This window comes from Helianthus annuus, chromosome 1 (genome assembly GCF_002127325.2).
Source record: "Helianthus annuus cultivar XRQ/B chromosome 1, HanXRQr2.0-SUNRISE, whole genome shotgun sequence".
Classification (NCBI taxonomy): Eukaryota; Viridiplantae; Streptophyta; class Magnoliopsida; order Asterales; family Asteraceae; genus Helianthus; species Helianthus annuus.
The window spans coordinates 37,309,285-37,329,573 of record NC_035433.2 but is presented as its reverse complement, the minus strand read 5'-3'; the positions used below and the strand labels follow the sequence as shown (position 1 = coordinate 37,329,573).

The 20,289-nt window shown below is 36.5% G+C and overlaps 1 protein-coding gene across 1 annotated transcript in view; it reads right to left on the bottom strand.

The window, feature by feature from the left end:
* The window catches only part of LOC110878236 (soluble scavenger receptor cysteine-rich domain-containing protein SSC5D-like), a 54,201-nt gene extending 34,124 nt beyond the window's left edge, over nt 1-20,077 (bottom strand). The window contains exon 1 of the mRNA XM_022126536.1: nt 19,794-20,077. Within this exon, the coding sequence (XP_021982228.1) occupies nt 19,794-20,077 (284 nt within the window). The remainder of the gene's footprint in view (nt 1-19,793) is intronic.
* Between the last annotated feature and the right edge of the window lie 212 nt (nt 20,078-20,289).

Sequence of the window (20,289 nt, the reverse complement as noted above, 5' to 3'; positions counted from 1 at the left end):
GTGTCAACATGCTTAAACTAAGCCTCTGAATGACCTTAAACGGTATTCATATTCTCTTAATGAGCCACTTGTTGGATAAACGAAACCGTTTGCAATATAATTCAAAAGTTTGTGCATCGAAGGGTTAAAAGAGTCAACATGTTAATTCTTACATCTGAGTGACCTTTTAACAAACCGAGAGCTTTATGATGTTTGATCATACTCTCGGGAATGCCTAACATTGGCCGTTCAAGGCTTTTATGCCGTTAAATGATAATACGCGCAAACATGCGAGTTAAAAGGATTAAAAGCGTCAACATGTGAATTTTCACCTCTGAGTGTGCCTAATATTGGCCACTAAGGGCCAATAATGTCAACTTTGAAAGTTCAAAAGTGATTAAAAAGGTATAGGGGCTGAACTGGTCATGTCACACCCCGACCGTGTAAAACAACAAATCGCGGTGAAAACGTCAGGGAGTGTCGTAACAGAATCATTATTTCACAACCATGGATTAAAAAGTTTTGTTTTATTGAATTATTAAACTCATTGTTTTATTACAAATTAGATAAATACAAATAATTGTCTCTCAAGTTTTAAAGTCGCTAAGGCACAAGTCCATCCTATGTGTAGCATGCATCTACAATCATCACATAGCAGCACCTGTAACATATGTGAAAATAGGTACGTCAGCATAAAAATGCCTGTGAGTAACATAGGATTTGTGAATTAGATTCATGGCTTTGGAAAACACAAGAAAAAGGTTTTATGTTTTCAAAAATAGCCATGAATCCTTGTAAAAGTTTTGTTTCTAAAATGCGTCGTTTTGGTAAAATGTTTATAGTATATACAAAAATATATTTTAGTTTTGAGATAAGCGGATGAGTAGTACTGTGACACCTGTGCCTCTGCGACCATCAAACAAAAATCAAATCAATGAAATATTGGGTTTCATACTTGGGATTTGTGTAAACATGTGTATCGTTTGCACATGTCAATTCTTGTTCGATTTCGGGCCTTAAATCGCTTTCTTGAAGGTTATACGCGATCTGATGCGTAAATATAACCAGTTTAATGCAACAAACACTCCGGAATAGTGACATAGGTTTAACATACCTTAAATAACCTTTACATAACTTAGAAATAAGTTTTGGATGGTTTGGTATGCCGATATCAAGTTTGTTCGCTTACAGGGACTAAAATTGACAAACTGCGAAAGTATGCCGATTTGAACTGTAACGAACAATCCGGAACTTGATCATAAGTTAAATATGCCCTAAATATCCTTTACATAGCTTAGAAATAGGCTTTGATGTGTTTTGTGCGCAAAAATAAACTTTATGTTCATTCAAGGACTAAAAGCGTCAAAAAGTGCATAGTTTGCATTTTCCCGCATATCTTACGTTCTGAATACATCCGAACATCCAAAAATTTATGTAAGCATTAAAATATTTTATTTTAGTGTTTGGCATAAGAAAATTCCATTCATCGCTTGATTTGGATCGTTTTTGCGTTTGTTACGACTTCCGTCGTAATTAACCAAACAACGCAACCGTACGACCAAACGAACCGACATCCGACATATTTTTGAACATGTTTTGAGTTCCCTATACTTTAACTTCATTTTAGAGCCTTGAAACGAGGTTAACGGGGCTTAAACGTGTCAAAATGAGCCGAAATGCAAGATTCTGAAGTTCAGGGACCAAAATTGACATTCTGCCATAGTTATCTTAGGAAGGGACCAACATGAAAAATCTAAATTCCAACTTGTTCCAGCTGTTCCCCTCATTTTCACATGGTTTTAATGAAACTATGGGCTCCCATGGTTTCACAAAACCATGGGCACATGTGTACGGATGAGATCGAAGCTCGTTTTACGATGAACGGTCCTAACGGTTCTAGATTTCCTATATATACCCACCTCCTTTCACTTGCAAAACCCACAATGATCTGATTTTGGCTCTCTAAGTTGAAGTTTATGCTTCATACCTAAGAGTAAATTGGATCATAGCTTGCGTGGTCGGTGTGTGACAGAAAAGTTGGTATCAGAGCCGATGGTTGTAGGGAATTAGGTTATTAGTTATGCTTTTACCTATACTATAACCTTCCTAGGACCCTAACGCGAGTTTACTTGCATTTAGTCATAAAACAATACCGTTGCCTATCTTTAGGCAACAACCACAATAAGAACACAAAATTCGAATCTGCTTTGAAAACTAATCATCTGTTCTAGGATGATTTATTATAAGGTTTTGAACCTTCAAAATTTTTAACATCCCGTCAAAATTTGGGTCTCATTAATGTGAACACGTGCAAACTGGAAGGGTGGGTGCCTGTACCCTGGGTTTTCTGTCTAAGGCTAGAGTGTTCGTACAAATCCGCAGCATCGGACCAGTCACTCTTACCTGGGAACTCTTGGGGTGAGTGTCCACTTATAGGCGAGCATGTCTTCGCGATACATTATGAGTACCTATTTACTTTGATTCAGCCTTTGAGTGTCGTTTGTTTGCTTCGTGGTTCAAACAAATGACCATCACCCATGCTTTTGGTCGGTAATTGTAACATCCTAATCTTACCCAATGCCATTTCACATGTTTCCTCTCTTCTTTCCCCTTTTAGAATGCCTCCACGACGCGAAAATTAGATACCTATTGAAGATCTAGCAGCTGTCATTACGCAGCAAATGACTGCTGCAATACCGAACATCGTTGCTCAATGTAACCAAGCTCTCAACAACAACAATGCCCCCTGCAACTTCAAGACGTTCAACTCGGCTAAGCCTTCAAAGTTTTCTGGATCTCAAGGAGCGACTGCACTTCTGCAATGGTTTGAGAGTCTAGAGAGCACCTTCAGACATGTTCAATGCCCAAATGAGCGAAAGGTAGACTTCGCTTCTAGTGTCTTTGAGAAGCGAGCTTTGACGTGGTGGAACGGTGTGAAGAGAGATAGGGGTGCCGATGTGGCACTGGCTCAAACGTGGGAAGAGCTTCGAGCTCTGACGATGAAGGAATTATGTCCTCGTCACGAGATCAGGGCATTGGAAAGGGAATTTGATGATCTTAAGCAAGATAGCGGTGAGCATCGAGCCTACACGGATCGTTATGAGGAGTTAAGTCTGTTATGCCCAAACATGGTCACGCCTTTGGATAATGCAATCGAAAAGTATACTGATGGCCTCCCTGACTCAGTACAAGACATTGTGACTGGTAGTAATCCCACTACAGTTAGACAGGCCATTGAGCTATCCGCTACCTTGACTGAATCTCAGATCAGGAAAGGTAAACTTTTTCGAAAAAGTGACAAGAAACCGATCGAGGAATCGAAACCCAAGGAGGAACAGACTGGATCCCGTAAGAAGTCAAAGAAGCGAAAGGCTTCTCAGAACTTCGCCGTGGTCACTCACAATGATCAAGCCATCCCCAACCAACCAGCTCAACCCCCTGCTAGAGAGCCCTACAACGGAACTGCACCCTTGTGCAACCAATGTAGCCTCCATCATCATGTCAATGTAAAGTGCCGCAAATGCCAAACTTGTGGACTCATAGGCCATACAGCAAGAGTTTGCCCAGCTGCAGCTGCACCAAATCAAGCTGGAAACAATCCTGCTTAAGGTCGTTTTCCACCAGGTTCTTGCTTCAATTGTGGCGAGATGGGCCATTTCCGAAGAAATTGCCCAAAGCTTGCTAATGCGAATCCAGCGCAGGGATGAGCATCTGACCAATTGGGAGACAACACTGTTTAGAAATAATCAAGCCTTATGTATTATTTTCTTTTGTGGTCATGGTCCATGAAACAGTTGTAATTGTTGTTTATAAATAAATCTTTTATTTTACATCGCAATATATATATTGATGTGGTTGCATGTATAAACAACATATCCCCTACAATACCGACAATCAAGGAATCGTATTCCTTGAAGAACAGACTACCCCCCAAAAAAAAATTCTCCCACCTTATGATCTCTTGCGTTTTCCACGAAAATCATAAGTACCCGTTTCCTCCAAGGAAAACGAAGTACAAGGCGCAAGTTACAACTCTGGACGAATACCCAATCCTTGATAGGATACCTAAGGGTATTTCCATAAGCCCTTAATTTTTGTATACCTTAATTCGAATGTGATGATTCCTTGTAATCAAAAAAATCGAATTTTGGAAGATTATCCTATCTTTTAGATAGATGCTTGAGGACGTTGAAGTCCATCGACTGGGTTCCTAGTATACCTTGAATACCCATGTTCAAATCGTCGTCAAGTTAATAGCAATCAATGACAAGACAATAACAAGTTAAAGGTCAAGTTAAACAATTATGTGATTATGTGCTTATGTATGTTTTTGCGTGACCCAAATTTTTGTTATCCAAATCCTCATAGAATCTTCCATATCTTCATATAAGGAAATGCATAGTAGGATACCCAAAGATACTACCTTAAATCCTTAATGGGTTTCTACGTTGTAGTTAAGTCCATTGGATTATAAAGTACTATTCCATAATTAGACCCCTTGAGTGGTCTAGTTAAACAGATTGATCCAAAAATCTGGTTAGGAATATCATGTGATGATATAGCTGAAAGGACTACATAGGTGGTCTAATTAAAGAGATCATTTATCGATCTAATTAAAAGGACCTTATGGTGGTTTAGTCACACTCATCACAGGTTTGATTTTATTCCCCTACACATTATGAAACGCACTGTGCGGACTATGCAAGGAATCACGTAATTAAGGAAGCGTACATAATTATGGAATTTAGTGCATAGAAACCACAACAAGTTTTGGCATGTGTCTAGAGTTAACCCTATTCATTTCCATTCTCCGTCCGTTCATTTTCGTTTCTGAAGATTGTCCGTTGAGGAAATGAATATCCATTTGTTTATCCTATTCATTTCCGTTTCTGAGGAAGCAACCGTTGAAAATGACTCCGTCCGTTCATTTTCGTTTCTGAAGACTGTCCGTTGAGGAAATGAATATTCGTTTGTTTATTCCTTCATTTCCATTTCTGAGGAAGCAACCGTTGAAAATGACTCCATCCGTTCATTTTCGTTTCTGAAGATTGTCCGTTGAGGAAATGAATATCCGTTTGTTTATTCCTTCATTTCCGTTTCTGAGGAAGCAACCGTTGAAAATGACTCCGTCCGTTCATTTTTGTTTCAGAAGATTGTCCGTTAAGGAAATGAATATCCGTTTGTTCATCCTTTCATTTCCGTTTCTGATGAAGCACCCGTTGAAAATGACTCCGTCTGTTCGTTTTCGTTTCTGAAGATTGTCCGTTGAGGAAATGAATCTCTGTTTGTTTATTCCTTCATTTCCGCTTCTGAAGAATACTCGTTGAGGAAAATGACCCCGTCCGTTCATTTTCGTTTCTGAAGAATGTCTGTTAAGGAAATGACAGGATTATGCCTTGCATATCTCTGGTGGTTATTTAACACAAAGTCACAGACAGACTCCTACGAATAAATTTCGGGACGAAATTTCCTAAAGTAGGGGAGACTGTGACACTTGTGCCTCCGCGATCATCAAACAAAAACCAAATCAATAAAATATTGGGTTTCATACTTGGGATTTGTGTAAACATGTGTATCGTTTGCACATGTCAATTCTTGTTCGATTTCGGGCCTTAAATCGCTTTCTGGAAGGTTATACGCGATCTGATGCGTAAATATAACCAGTTTAATGCAACAAACACTCCGGAATAGTGACATAGGCTTAACATACCTTAAATAACCTTTACATAACTTAGAAATAAGTTTTGGATGGTTTGGTATGCCGAAATCAAGTTTGTTCGCTTACAGGGACTAAAATTGACAAACTGCGAAAGTATGCCGATTTGAACTGTAACGAACAATCCGGAACTTGATCATAAGTTAAATATGCCCTAAATATCCATTACATAGCTTATAAATAGGCTTTGAGGTGTTTTGTGCGCAAAAATAAACTTTATGTTCATTCAGGGACTAGAAGCGTCAAAAAGTGCATAAGTTTGCATTTCGCGCATATCTTACGTTCTGAATACATCCGGACATCCAAAAATTTATGTAAGCATTAAAATATTTTATTTTAGTGTTTGGCATAAGAAAATTCCATTCATCCCTTGATTTGGATCGTTTTTGCGTTCGTTACGACTTCCATCGTAATTAACCGAACAACGCAACCATACGACCAAACGAACCGACATCCGACATATTTTTGAACATGTTTTGAGTTCCCTATACTTTAACTTCATTTTAGAGCCTTGAAATGAGGTTAACGGGGCTTAAACTTGTCAAAAATGAGCCGAAATGCAAGATTCTGAAGTTCAGGGACCAAAATTGACATTCTGCCATAGTTATCTTAGGAAGGGACCAAAATGAAAAATCTAAATTCCAGCTTGTTCCAGCTGTTCCCCTCATTTTCACATGGTTTTAATGAAACTATGGGCTCCCATGGTTTCACAAAACCATGGGCACATGTGTACGGATGAGATCGAAGCTCGTTTTACGATGAACGATCCTAATGGTTCTAGATTTCCTATATATACCCACCTCCTTTCACTTGCAAAACCCACAATGATCTGATTTTGGCTCTCTAAGTTGAAGTTTATGCTTCATACCTAAGAGTAAATCGGATCATAGCTTGCGGGGACCTTTTGTAAGTATTCTTTCGTTCTTTTCATTCGTTTTTATCGTTAAAGTCAAACTGCGTTTGACTTTCTGCTTTGACCAATTTATGGTCAACGCGAAGTTCGTTTGAACTTCATATCGTGAGCATAATCACGATGGTTATGGTCCCTAGTGACTATACCTACTGATTACCACGTTATCTAGGCTCAGTGACGAGTCGTAGTTTCGGCCAAAATGCGTTTTCTCGCGTATTTTGTAACCAAGCTACTTATATGTATAAAAACCGTTTGTTTTGATACCAAACCTGTTTTTCAACTTAACGAAACATGTTTTAGCTCGTCACTTTTTAGTTTAGTGCTTGTGTAGAGTCGTAAGTCAAGCGGAATAAACACCCGCTTAGACTTTCGAACACGACCCGTTTGGTCGATCATTAGGATCCGACCAAGCATGTTTAGTGACCATAGTAGCATAGGGAATAACCTTCCGAGGTTATACCTTATGGTCACCTAGGTTTAATTAATCGTATGATAGGTAGTTTATATGCCTTAGGAAAATTACCAAAATACCCTTTTTACGCATAAATTCATTTTAAGCATATGTAACCTAAATTTTGACATCTAAACTGATTAGACAATAATATTAGACATGTTAAGGCATATATTACTTGTCATAGGACTAGTTAGGCGTTCCAAACACGTTTTACGCGAACGACACGTTAAAGTAGCGTAAGCTACCTAAACGGGTCATATCGGGTCGTAAGCACTTAGGTTAGGTTTCATTTTAGTATGTAGGCTTTGTTAGACCATATCATATGAGTTCCAATACTCAATTGGTTTACGAAACCTCATACTCTCCGATCTTCGGAGTTAGGTCCGGTTATTAATGTAGTTACCTATATTAGGTGCCGTTTGATTTCCGTGATCCCTTTAGCTTTGCTTGGTTGTTGTTCAAGAGTTCTAAGCACCCTTAAGTGAGTACATAGACCCCCCCTTTTTCTGTTTTTCAAACGTTTTGGGGTGAAACACATGTGCCTACTTGTTACTTTCATGTTTTCATGTTTTTATATCATATAGTTGCTATGTTCATTAGTACACTATTAGTACATGATTTCATTATGTTTTTATGCTATGTATGTCCATTGTGTGCATACTTAGTACATTGTTTTACATTACATTTTACTGCATATGCTCATCCAGCATATGGACACATTGAATTACATTTTGAACCGTTGTAACTATTTGACTATGTGAACCGTTGTAACCATTTGATTATGTGAGCCGTTTGTAACCATTGAATTATGTGAACCGTTTGTAACTGTTGAACTGTGTGAACCGTTTGTATCTGTTGATTGACATGAACCGTTTGAAATCTGTTTGAACCGTTGGGTTAGGGAAGTGATTAGGTAACGGGGCGGGTGTAATGTGCTAAAAGCATGGTGGATACGCCGCTGGTACTTCCTATATATAAGTGATTTTAACACATTATATATCGTTGCGTTATCTGGATCACTTGGGCAAGGTTATCAAAAACAAAGTTATACTACAAGGTTTTTCTAACAATACATATATACTATTCGAGTTTTTATTTCAAAAATGATTTCCAATCTGGGTTTAATTAAACAAATGTTTTTGGAGTTAAGAAGCATGGCTACGAGATTTTATAAATTATAATCAACTTGATTTGAGTTGGTTAATTATGTCGCAATGCTATACTTTTCAAAATAAGGTTTTTAAATAAGCATTGCAACATGTAAAACGAGCCATGAATCTGACACTCACATAAAACCTATGTACTCGCCGGCATGTTTATGCTGACGTATTTTCACATGTGTTTCAGGTACAATAGTTAATGATATTTGATGATGATATTGGTGTATGCTCACATAGGAATGGACGAGGCCTTAGTGTCTTAATAATAACGAAAGACTATTTGTTTATGTTTTGTTTCAATTTCTAATGTAATGTAATACATTTGATTTAATAAAATGAAACTATTTATTCCATGGTTGTGAAACAATGATTCTGTTACAACACTCCCCGACGTTTCCGCTATGTTTGTTGTTTTACGTGGTCGGGGTGTGACAAGTATATCTGAATATACTTTAGTTATGAAATAGTTAAATAGATAGTATATTAGAATATACTTTAGTTTTGTAAATAATAGATTTGGTAGTATATCATAAGTATACTTTGGTTTAAGAGTGAAAGACATCGGTAGTATACTACATTATACTTTGGTTTTGTGAATAACATATCAACTTATGCTTTGGATTTGAAAATAGCACATCAACTATGCTTTGGTAGTATATTAAAATATACTTTAGTTTGTGAAATAACAGAGTCGGTAGTATATCAAATTATACTTTAGTAAACAATAGCATATCAATTTATGCTTTGGCAAAACAGTATCACGTTGGTAGTATATCGAAATATACCATACATCGCGACTTGGTAATACATTCAAACCTTAGTGCATCAAACTACACTTTAGAGACTATAGAAATACCACAAAGGCAAATTCTATTTGGTTAAAATTTGGTTTCTGATATTCTATACAACAAGAATGGGGTGTCTAGTCCTATAGCGCTATATCGTACTACCAATCGGCTTAATCATTGTTAATGAATGTATAAGTAATAGTATAAATGAACAAATAGTTCTAACAAACTTTGGAAATCAGTTGTTTAAGCCATCGATAATAGTTCAATTCGTCAAAAGATAGTACTATGCACGTGTAATCATATAGTCAAAATCATGAAAATAGTGTATCGGCACATATGTATCACCTCAAAACATTTAAAAACGTAAAAGAGGGGACTATGTACTCACTTGAGATTGTAAGTGTCCTAACAAAGCTTGGAAATCAAGGAATCACGTGGCACTTAGTATGCAATCACTATTTTAAACAATTGGTATCTAAATCGGAAGATCGGGTAGAATGAGGTCTCGTAAACCAAATGAGTATTGGAACTCATGTGATATGGTTTAACAAATCCTACATTCTAAATCGGAACCTATCCTAAGTGCTTACGACCCGTTACGACTCATTAAGGTAGCTTACGCTACTTTAACGCGTCATTCACGCGAATGCGCGTTCGAGATGCCTAACTAGTCCTATGACAAGTATTATATGCCCTAACATGTTTAAATATTTTGTGTAATCAGTTTAAGTGACAAAAGTTAGGTTATATATGCTTAAAATCAAATTATGCTTGAAAAGGGCATTTTGGTCATTTTCCTAAGGGATATAAACTACCTATCATACAACTAATTAAACTAAGTGACCATAAGGTATAACCTTGAAAGGTTATTCCCTATACAACTATGGTCACAAAATATGCTTGGTCAGATTCTAACGATCGACCAACGAGTCGGGTTCGAAAGTCTAAGCGCTTGTTAAGACCGCTTGGCTTACGACCCTATACAAGCACTAGACTAAAAGTGACGAGTTCAACATGTTTAACTAAGTTAGAAAACAGGTTTGATATCAAAACAAAGTGTTTTGATACCCGAAAATAGCTTCGTTGCAAAATGCGCATAAATACGCATTTTGACCGAAACTTTGACTCGTCACTTCGACTAATCAACGTGGTAATCAGTAGGTATAGTCACAAGGGACTATAACCATCGTGATTACGCTCACGTTGCAAAGTTCAAACGAACTTTATGTTGACCAATTCGAGGTCAAAGCAGAAAGTCAAACACTGTTTGACTTTCATGCTTGAAAAGCATAAAAGCATGAAAGAAGCTTATAAAAGGTCCAAGCAAGGAAGAACTGAACCAAAATACTCAGGTTTGAAGCATAAGCTTCAACTTAGAGCAGAATTGATTCAATTTGTGTGAGAAATGAATGAGAAACCCATGTCTATTTATAGTAAGCTTGGATTAACAAGATCATTCCATGTGTTATGAGGATCAATCTTGGCTATACACTTGTGGAACATGGCTTCAAATACAATGGGAATCCAAAAACCAGCCTAAGGTATTGAGAAAATTGCATAAAAGACCCTCATGTTCAAGCCAGTTGCTGAAAACAGACTTTCTATCAAAAAGCACTCATCGCCTCGCACCACAGCAAAGGGGGTACCCCGTCGCGCGACGCCACCAATCACCTGTGCCAGAACTTTCACAAATTGGCAAGAATGGTCCCTGCAGCATGTTTAAGCCATTTTCGACGCGTTTAAACCCCGTTAACCCATTTTCAAGACTCTACAAGGATGTTAAAGCATAGCGGACTTGAAACATGCTTGAAAATATCTCGGATGTCGGTTCGTTTGGTCGTACGATCACGTTGTTCGGTTAATTACGACGGAAGTCGTAACGAACGCGAAATCGATCCAAATTACGTGATGAATGGTATTTTTGCATTCCAATCACTAAAATAAAATATTTTAATGATTACAGGAATTTTTGGATGTCCGGATATGTTCAGAACGTAAGATATGCGCGTAAATGCAAACTTATGCACTTTTTGACGCTTTTAGTCCCTATTGATCAAATAAGCATATTTTCGCATACCGAACCTCTCAAAGCCTATTTCTAAGCAATGTAAAGGATATTTAGGGTATGTTTAGCTTATGATCAAGTTCCGGAATGTTCGTAATTATACGAATCGGCATACTTTCGCAGTTTGTCGTAAATAGTCCTTGCGATCGAATAAACTTGATTTCGACACACCAAACCCTCCAAAACTTATTTCTAAGTTATGTAAAGGTTATTTAAGGTATGTTAAGCCTATGTCACTGTTTCGGGGTGTTTGTCGCATTAAACTGATTACGTTTACGCATCAGTTCGTGTATAACTTTCCAAAAAGCGATTTAAAGCTTGAAATTGAACTAGGATTGATATGTGCAAAAGTCACATAGAATTGTACAAACTCCTTAAACGAAATACAAGATTTCATTGGATTTGCATTTGTATGATGGTCGTAGAGACACAGGTGTCACAGGTCAAAAGATGAAATATGTTTGGCTGGGTCGAAGAAGCGTCCCGGGCCGCGACCGGGTGGGCGGGTCCCTTCGCGGGCCGCCAGGCCTTAACAACAACAGATTTCTATTTTTATTTCTGTTCATGACTTGCAGCCTAAACAAACAACCATAACTAGTTCAATTCGATTCTATGGGATGTTAGCTGGTTTTAGACACCTGTCAAGACACTTGTTAACATCCTAAGAAGCCTCTAAATACTTGGCATGATCAAATTGATTCTCAAAAACTATAAATAGGTGCATAAGTTCATTGTTCAACTTGCACCTCTTCTTGAAATCCCTCTATCTCTCATACTTGGAGGATCCTGAGCAATTGGGAACTTCCTTTGAGTTTTATTCAGTCCCTAGGACCACTTGTAAGTGTTCCTTTCGTGGCTTGTTCATTTATTAGGCTTTTAAAGCCGAAAGTCAAGCGTTTTCGATAAACACTTTGACTTTCGATTTAGACCTTAAGGGTCCAGCCATTGTTCGCAATGAACATGGCTACGTGATCATAATTAGGTAGGTGTTAATCCCTCAAAAGGGCACCTCCTAAGAATCACGTTTGCTTGGTCAATTGAAGAGTCAACATATTAATGCTTTAAAAAGTCAACGGATCAGATTTTGAAATAATTACGATATGAGTTTAAAGGTGTTCTAAAATATGTTTTAACACATAAACAACTTGGTAATAATTATTAGAACATGTGTAAACATGTTCGGCTCGTCAATTCTAGTTTTAGGGTCGGTTTGCAACCGAAAGTCGTGAAGTTTGACTTGTTCTTTGACTTTCGATTATGAACCAAATTAGACTAGTATGCTACTGATTTAAGGTTCCTTTATGATCATAATATGATGTAGCATAACCCTTTGAGGTTATATTATACGATCGTAATAGTAATCTGAGTTTTATGCAAGTTTCCGTTAATATGCCAAACTTTGACTATTTTGCCCTTTTTATTAAAAATGAGGTTTTAAACACCAATAAACTTGCAAATGACTTAGGTACTGATATGTTAACATGTTTAACATATTTTGATGTTACAAACCTGATCATAAACCGAGTTTTCATATAATATCGTAAATTACGCTTTAAAGTGACCGAAATGACCTTTCGGCGCATAGAGCGGTTTTAAACGTAATTTCTTATACCAAACTCATTACCTACTGATTTAATATCATAATTAGGATATTTTGGGATATCAAGTCAGTTTATAAACTGAGTTTATATACACGTTCTTATATTACGTTCTTAAATGACGATAACGCCCCTATGGCACATAAAATGGTTTTAAAGCATAATCTTCACACAGAACTCTTTACCAACTGATGTGTTATACTAAGTAACATATCTTGGCCATATAAACCTGGTGATAACATCAGTTTTCATAAAACTTCGCAAATACCGTCAATTAACGACTTAAACGCCTTTACGGCACATAGTATGGTTTTAAACCATATTTACCAACCAAGACTTGTTACCTGCTGATTTTATAACTCATTTAAATTTTTTTTACAGTAGGTACATGTTATAAACTCAGAATCCCAAATTAGCTTTAAAAACTATGTGTGAAATGACCAAAATACCCCTACGGTGCATAGTTTGGTCTTAAACTATTAAACAAACATATGTTTGATATCCTATTGATATTATATTATATTATAAATAAAGTGTTTTCACAAAATTCTTATGGTCGTAACATTAGATTATACGCAAGTTCCTTTTATACGTCGCTAAATGACCAAAACTCCCTTATGAGGCATAGTTTGATTTTAAAACCTTAACGGGCATACAAGTTGATATCCTACTGATATTATAACTTGTTTAAAGTGTATTGGAATATGGAACTTGTTCATGACTCATTCGATTACCCGATATCGCTTATACGCGTACGGTTAGACTTATGAAACTAGTTTACATAAGTTTACCAAAACGGGTTTAACCTTATCATTTTCACTACAAAATCCAGAGTGTATTATGTTTACCCATATTATATAAGTCCTAATACTTGTTGGGTTCAAATCACATTCTATACGGTATACGCTTAATCTAGCGAACCTATTCTTAAGTATCGGGCCATATCTAAAGGGACTACCTTTGGCCCGTATACATTCTAACAGATAACAAATTTGTTCATTCCAGACTATAGTAACCCCCCCCCCCAGATAATCGGACTTGGGTCAATAATACTTAGACTTGTGGCATTTTGCTAAATATAGTCTTATTAATTAGAAGCTAGCAAAAAGGTAAATACTCTTGACTTATTTTAGTGTAAACTTGGGATGGCAATTATGCCACTTGGAGCGGGTATTGCATAAGTAAGTCGCCTATGATTGCGCAAAAATGTAAGAATCCGGTTTATTCCATTTACTTGATAATTGAATTGATTGGGGGTTAATGAAATCGTGTCCGGACATCCCAATGGGTTATTCAAGTATATAAATCTGGTAACAAGAATAAATCCCAAGAAATATTTAAAAGATCACCTACGGGTTTTCTCTATGTATAAAACTCTTTTCGAAAAACTGTTTTCCAAAGAGTCAGTTAATTGTATTTACCAGCTTTGGCTGACGTATTTTCAAAAGATTAAACCGCAGGTACTGAACCTTATTATAGGCTAGGAATACGGGTCGGCTAGAATGAAGGCTAAAGAATTTGCAACTCCTGATGCTTAACACCTATGATGTCTAAAGCAATGTTTATTTAGATCCTGCCTGTGAGCTTGTATCAAATGCTTGTAATACATTTATGTATTCAAGCTTTATTGAATTTTATATGTTCACTCTAATACTTCCGCTGCATATTATTATATTATGATAACTGTTATCCAACCGTCACGACTATACCCATCCAGGCCCACCGGGAATCGAGGTGTGACAGGTTGGTATCAGAGCTACAGTTTGAGTGAATTAGACACTAGTCTATTGTGTCTAATCTCAAATATCACAAATGCAGATTCCTTAAAAACTCCAAGTCTAGACCTGAATATAAGACTACATTTATTATAAATAGTAGTTATTAATTTTATACCGCCATTATGTCGTGAACAAGATGAAGAATCTATAATGGGTCGCGGACTCGAGGATCTCTACCATTGAGTAGCTTGAAGTTCCATATGGTGAACTACATTGTTTTGGAGACGATGACTCCGATACGAGGATGCTCAACCTCGTCACCTGATGATATATCTTTTGATATTCTTGTTATATCCTAATATCATTTATCTGAAGTCTATCATATTTAATAGACATTCCGGTGATATCTCACCAGCTAAATGAAACAGCAACAACAATGGAAAGCCGTATCATGACAAGGATATCCGTGCACTTTTGCACCAAATTCTATTCTTTGATTCAAAAATTCTCTCATTCTAGAGAATAAGCAGAAAAAGGAATCACTTTTTCTGATCTATGCTTAAAGCATATAATCTCGAGTCTTGGAACTCAATTATTCAAACCCATTTGGGTATATTATATTATATAAGTTCGACAACTCTCGCCAGCAAATTTCTCTAGCTTGAGTACGACAATGATTTTTATTTCATTGATTTTTAGCAACTACGAATGCCAAACTTAGTTTGATAGAAGCGCCATATGATAATTGGCAGTATCTTAGTGTGTCCCATAGATTGCTTTCATGCCTGGCCAGTATGAAGGTTTAATACATGGAACCACTAAGATCTCCCAACGTTCATATTGTACTGATCTTGGCTAATAGTAAGCATCTAATATATTTTGGCAATATTGCAGCCATAAGAAAAATCATTGATTTTGTAGGATCGAGTAACGACCAAAACGAGTCTTTCAGAAGAGTTCTAGACCAAAACGAGAGGCGGAATCAGACGTTTTGGTGTCGGTTCAGCTTGATTTACACTAGAAAGTAGTTTAACCGTCTTGTTTATTGATATGACACGTTTACAGACCTGTAGACACTTCAGCAGAGCTTTGCTGCTGGAATGGGAGAAGTTACAAATGAAATGACTAAACTCCCTATTTATAGGGTTTCTGATTCCCCACGAAAATGCAATGATTCTAATTCCCCACGAAAGTGCCATGTCTATTTCGTGGGAAATCAACATTTCGTGGGAAATCATCTCTAAAACTCTATTTTCCTGAACTACGTGACTTGATCTAACAAATCTAGTGTAAGACTCGATACAAGATGAAGTCGACAGATGTATGCACCAACAGACTCCCCCTCAAATGTTGACGAGTCTTCAGTGTCGAGTCTTTTCATCTTCAGTCTTTATCAGTCTTTGGGCTTTTCTTTCCAATCAACATCAACAGACTCCCCCTAACAATGTGCTGGCATTCCTTAAGTTCATCAGCATCATCTGCTTCAGGATCATAATCTGGCTCTCATTCTTTATCCACAAAGTCTTCAGGTATCGAAACCTGGTTCTTCAAGCTCAAGCTTCTCAAGATCGATCAACCTGGCTCTACTAACACTCAGCTTTGACTTTGTTCTTCCAAGATCGTGACCTGGCTTTCATCCAGCTCAGGTTATCTGCACAATCTCTACCTCAAAGTAAGATTTACAATTTAACATTTTTCAATTTAGAACAAAAATGTATATACCAACTCAAACTCTCCCTCAAATTATCCTAAATGATTTGTTAATGAAAATCCTGATGAACCACTTGAAGATTTGATAAAAACCTATTTGTTTAAGAACAAACTCCCCATCACAAAATGGTCATCATGTTTAGCACTCGGAATTTTGAAAATCAGCTTTTCAATATCGGTTGTCGAAAATCTTTTTGTATTTTTCAAAATTTATGCTAAAACACACTAAAATCTTTTTGGATTTTTATATATGAAATGCAGTAAAGAAATATTTACAGACAATATTTCTGTGAGTTTGTGTAAGAGGATCATATCAGTTTTTGACAAGTCACAAGTACCATTGAGCTTAGTTACACATTAAGAATTAAACAGTTCACTTAGATTGCCAATATATTGATCCACTTAAATTTTCACACAAATTTCAACTGAATCAGGATATAAATTAGGTGTATTAAGGACTTAAACCATTCATGTGTCCCACCTCTTGAATATACTCCCGTATCCAGATCCCAATATTCAGTCTTACAGGTGAGTATACCACAGATGATATCTGTAAGGGGTTAAATGCGAAGAACCGTGAGAGCTCAGGTCGGAACTTCCGTTCAGTAGAGAGATGACGGCTTCGACTTTTGGTGGGTCCCCTTTAGAGGATCTTTTTTACAACAGCACATGATTAGCATTTTTCAATGTTTCATCATTTTTTGTACTGAGGGCAGGCTTTTATTTCAAGCAAGCGTAAAGTATTCTCCGGGACTAGGCCATTGCTTCCGCAAAATCAGAAGTCCCGGGATAATACCCCAGATATCACTGAGCATAAAGACCTAGTATCTCAGAAAGAGGGATCTTTCAAACGAAATTTCAGGGGTTACCTATATATCCAAGTAGTGTTCCCCACAAAATAAACAAGTTTGAACTTAAGTTTATATCCCGAAAAAGCTTACTAAATGTGTAAAAACCTATAGGCATATCATCAGTGAGACCGTTTAACGCTATTTCTTTAGCATACTGTAACTGTCTACTGATGTACTATCATTTCCTCCTTTTTACAACAAACTCATTTTTGCATTTTATCATGTTTTTGTATTTTTCAAATTTTCTAATGTTTTTGGATTTTTCTGAAATTTTCTACTCCCCCTAAAATGCAAACACATTAAAGAAAATTGAAAACAAACTGTACAGAAACATGACAACCGATATCAAATCACCTCAAATCGCCATCCACTTGGCATAAACAATCAGAACTCCCCCTTTCAACAAACTATTTTCTCATTATGATTTCAAAACACTTAAGTTTGTTTTAATCAAAATGATTTTTCCGGAAAATAAGTTTAGTTGATTTTATCACTTGTAGGGATTGGTTCATCATCTTCTTCATTTAATCACATATATGAGGATTACATCAAGTTCAAACTAATGACCTTGACGAATCACTTGTAAGATCCAACTTCTTACCACTTGTAAGTATATTAAAAACATTTATCCACATGTAGGAATAAACATCTACACAAACCATTTTACCAATCAAGATGCCGATTTCTGCTTCACACTTACCAATCTGGAAGCTCCGGCAATTCACAACCTGTAAAATTTAACACTTTTAAGATTCTTTTACTCAAACAGATTTTAAGAAAGATGCCGATTCCTGATCCACGATTAAAAACTTGGGATCTCCGGCAAGTCAGGTTTTTCAAGCAAAGAAAATGTCCACCCAAGCCTGACCAGCCTTGGGTGAAATCAATTCATCAGTAGTTGGGGTGTAAGTTGCCTTCTTTGTAGCATAAAATTCTTTTACCCCTTTAACCTTCCTATCGATCATCTTTCCAAAAATTTTCTTAACATTTCTATTAAATGTCTTCTCGACATCAAATTCATCCGTTTCAGAATAATATTGATTCGAGATCTCAACTTTCCCAATTTTTCGTTTAAAATTTTCAGTCCTCAGTGGTGGAAAGTTCTCATCATCCATTGAAGGAACTGAATTTTCACTCTTTTTAACAACATTTGGCTCCTCTGATTTTGTGGAATCAGATTCATCGCCAGATTTTACTTCAGATTTCTTAACAACCCGCTTTTGGTTGTCAAGCTTCACACTTCTTCTGTAAAATCTCTTCGAACACTTACCAACTTCATATGTTGAATTTTTAAACACTTTAAATTTTTCAGTTGGTAGTTCAGTTTTATCAACAACTACTTCTTTGAGTTTTTCTGAAACTTCCTGTTTTATGTTGGTTGCTTTGGGACAGTTCCAGGCAATGTGACCAATTTCATTACATCTAAAACAGGTTCTTGTTTCTTTTTTAGGAACTTCATTCTTCTTCTTCTCAGCATGAAATTCTTGATTTGATTGTCTCCAGAGTGATCTCTTCTTTTCCTCCTCAGCAGATGGTCCTGAAACAAATTTTGTATTTTTAGAAATTTTCTCATTTTTATAATTTTCTGGTGGAATAAAACCTAATCCTTTCTTTTTGTAATTACCATTATGGTTTGGTTTCTTTTGAAAGTTTGAACCATAATTGCAACCCATTTTCTTGTTTATCCTTTGTTGAACTCTTGATGTGTATCTTTTATGTTTTTCAGTAAGATTTAAATCTTTTATTTCAGAAATATTAATTTCTGTTAGTTTGAAAACCTTTTTAATCAATTTAGTTCTAACACCTCTTATTGGAAACTCTTTATCAAAATATAATTTGTCAGAATCATTCAAAGTATATGCAACTTCAAACGTTTCGTCATTCAAATTAGATTTTGACAACAAAAATTCTTTACTATAAACCCGTTTTCCCGACGATTTTGAACTCTTTTCGGACGAACTCGAACTCTCGACTGACAAACACGAACTTTCAGACTCGGACTTAGACTCTGACTCCTCATCCTTATCCAACACCTGATCGACAACTCTTTTTATTAATTCTGACTCATGATCTATGTCGGGCGATGTGAATGTGATGTCAATGTTGTCGGGTAATACATCGGTTAACTCGGACTCTAACTTTATATTGACTGCCTTTTTTACTTGTTCCTCATTTGGTTTCCTAGGCGAGTACCCTTCCCATATCGGAGGTGGACACCTATTATAACAGACATTCTGTTTCTTACCAGTATCCTTTTTCTTCTCAGGCTTCTTTTCTTCATCTTTAAACGCCTCAAAACCTGCAACAGTAGGATAAATTCTGTCAATTAAGTAATCAGAACTTGTATAACTTCTTAGTAATCATCTGATTCTTTTGTTTTCAACTCTTTCTCCATCCAACTCTTGCTTCCATTTCGCACATTCTTCGATGTAGAAATTTATTTCTTTCTGCTTCGACATCATAGTTGCATTCAACATTTTCAAAGCTTTTTCTCTTTCTGTGTTTGTCTTTTGCAAACTGTTCACTGTTCTATTCAACACATCGTATGATTCTTTCAAATTCTTCACATCAAACAGCAACTTTTCTTTCAACTTTTCTGATTCACTAAACCTCTTGTCTTTTTCTTCACATTGTTTGCAAGATTCTGAACATGTAAGACATGGTTTTGTAACTTCAACAATCTTCTCGACCTCCACAATCTTCTCTACTTCCATTATCTTTTCAACTTCAACTATCTTCTCAACAATCTTGGTTTCTTTTATCTCTTTTGCGGCTTTTCTCTCTTTGAGTTTCTTCAGTTTATCTGCAAAGTAAAATTCAAAACTGTCAAAAGATAACTGAGTTTTTCCAATATTTATCTGTTCAATCTCCTCCTCATCATCACTTGTCTCTGATGAACTGTTTTCTGATGAAACGGATCCTTCATCTTCACTTTTCTCTTCATCAGATAACACTGCTATCCATTCCTTCAACAATTCTGGCTTTTGAACAATTTTAGCGATAAAAGCTTTAAACTCTCTATTCTCATCCAAATAATGATCCCAGCTAAATCCTGGAGCCAACTTTTCATCATCTTGATCAATGATACCAAAATAGGCTTTCTTGTTGGCATCTTCAATCATTTTCCCATGTGCAATTTGTGACTCCTTTTGTTGATGTGGTTGATGAGTGATTTGCTGATATATAGCCTTCCGATAGTAATCATCCTTTCCAAACGGATTCTTTGCTCCACTAGTCTCTTGATTTTTGCATTCTCTTTTAAAGTGACCTTTCTCCCTGCAACGAAAACAGACAACTTTAGATTTATCAAATCCTAAATTAGAAATGTTGGACC